Source organism: Pygoscelis adeliae, unplaced genomic scaffold, assembly GCF_000699105.1.
Source record: "Pygoscelis adeliae isolate BGI_AS28 unplaced genomic scaffold, ASM69910v1 Scaffold1091, whole genome shotgun sequence".
Taxonomy (NCBI): domain Eukaryota; kingdom Metazoa; phylum Chordata; class Aves; order Sphenisciformes; family Spheniscidae; genus Pygoscelis; species Pygoscelis adeliae.
In genome coordinates this window covers 1,977-2,522 of record NW_008824157.1, presented here as the reverse complement: position 1 = coordinate 2,522, position 546 = coordinate 1,977, and the positions used below count along the sequence as shown (strand labels likewise).

General features: G+C 67.0%; 1 protein-coding gene across 1 annotated transcript in view; it reads left to right on the top strand.

Annotated features, from left to right (window-relative positions):
• Positions 1 to 350, top strand: part of CHRD (chordin) — a gene marked incomplete at its 3' end in the record, with an annotated part of 15,128 nt that extends 14,778 nt beyond the window's left edge. Inside the window, exons 11-12 of the mRNA XM_009334366.1 lie at positions 83 to 139; positions 247 to 350. Of these exons, the coding sequence (XP_009332641.1) occupies positions 83 to 139; positions 247 to 350 (161 nt within the window). The remainder of the gene's footprint in view (positions 1 to 82; positions 140 to 246) is intronic.
• Between the last annotated feature and the right edge of the window lie 196 nt (positions 351 to 546).

Below are 546 nucleotides of genomic sequence, written 5' to 3'. Positions count from 1 at the left end.
CAGGGGGGTTCCCCATGGGTACAAGGTGGAGGGTCCCTCTCTGACCATCTGCACCCCCTCATGGCCTCCCTCTTCCTTGCAGAGAAGAAGATGGGGCAGGAGGAGCTGAAGCTGGAGCGGGCACGGGACAGTAGCGAGGGTGAGGCCCAGCAGGCATGGGCTGAGGGGGCAGCTTGACTCCCCTGGCCTCCCCAGCACCCCCACTCCCCCCGTGGGGGCTGTGCCTACCTCCTCCTCCTCTCCCAGGCTGCTACTTTGACGGGGACAAGACGTGGCGAGGCTCTGGCACGCGCTGGCACCCCGTTGTGCCCCCCTTTGGCCTCATCAAATGTGCCATTTGCACCTGCAAGGTGAGTGTGGGTCCTAGTCGTCCGCCCCAGACCCCCACCCTGGTTTGGCAGCAGAGCTGCCCTGGCACCCTTGGTGGCTGCCCTGAGCTGCCGGGCACTGTAGCAGGGGCTCAAACCAAGGAGGCGGGTGTGTGCCTTGTACCGCCTGTCCCATGCCCCCCGTGCGCCCCCCACCCTCCCCACCGGGCACCAACCG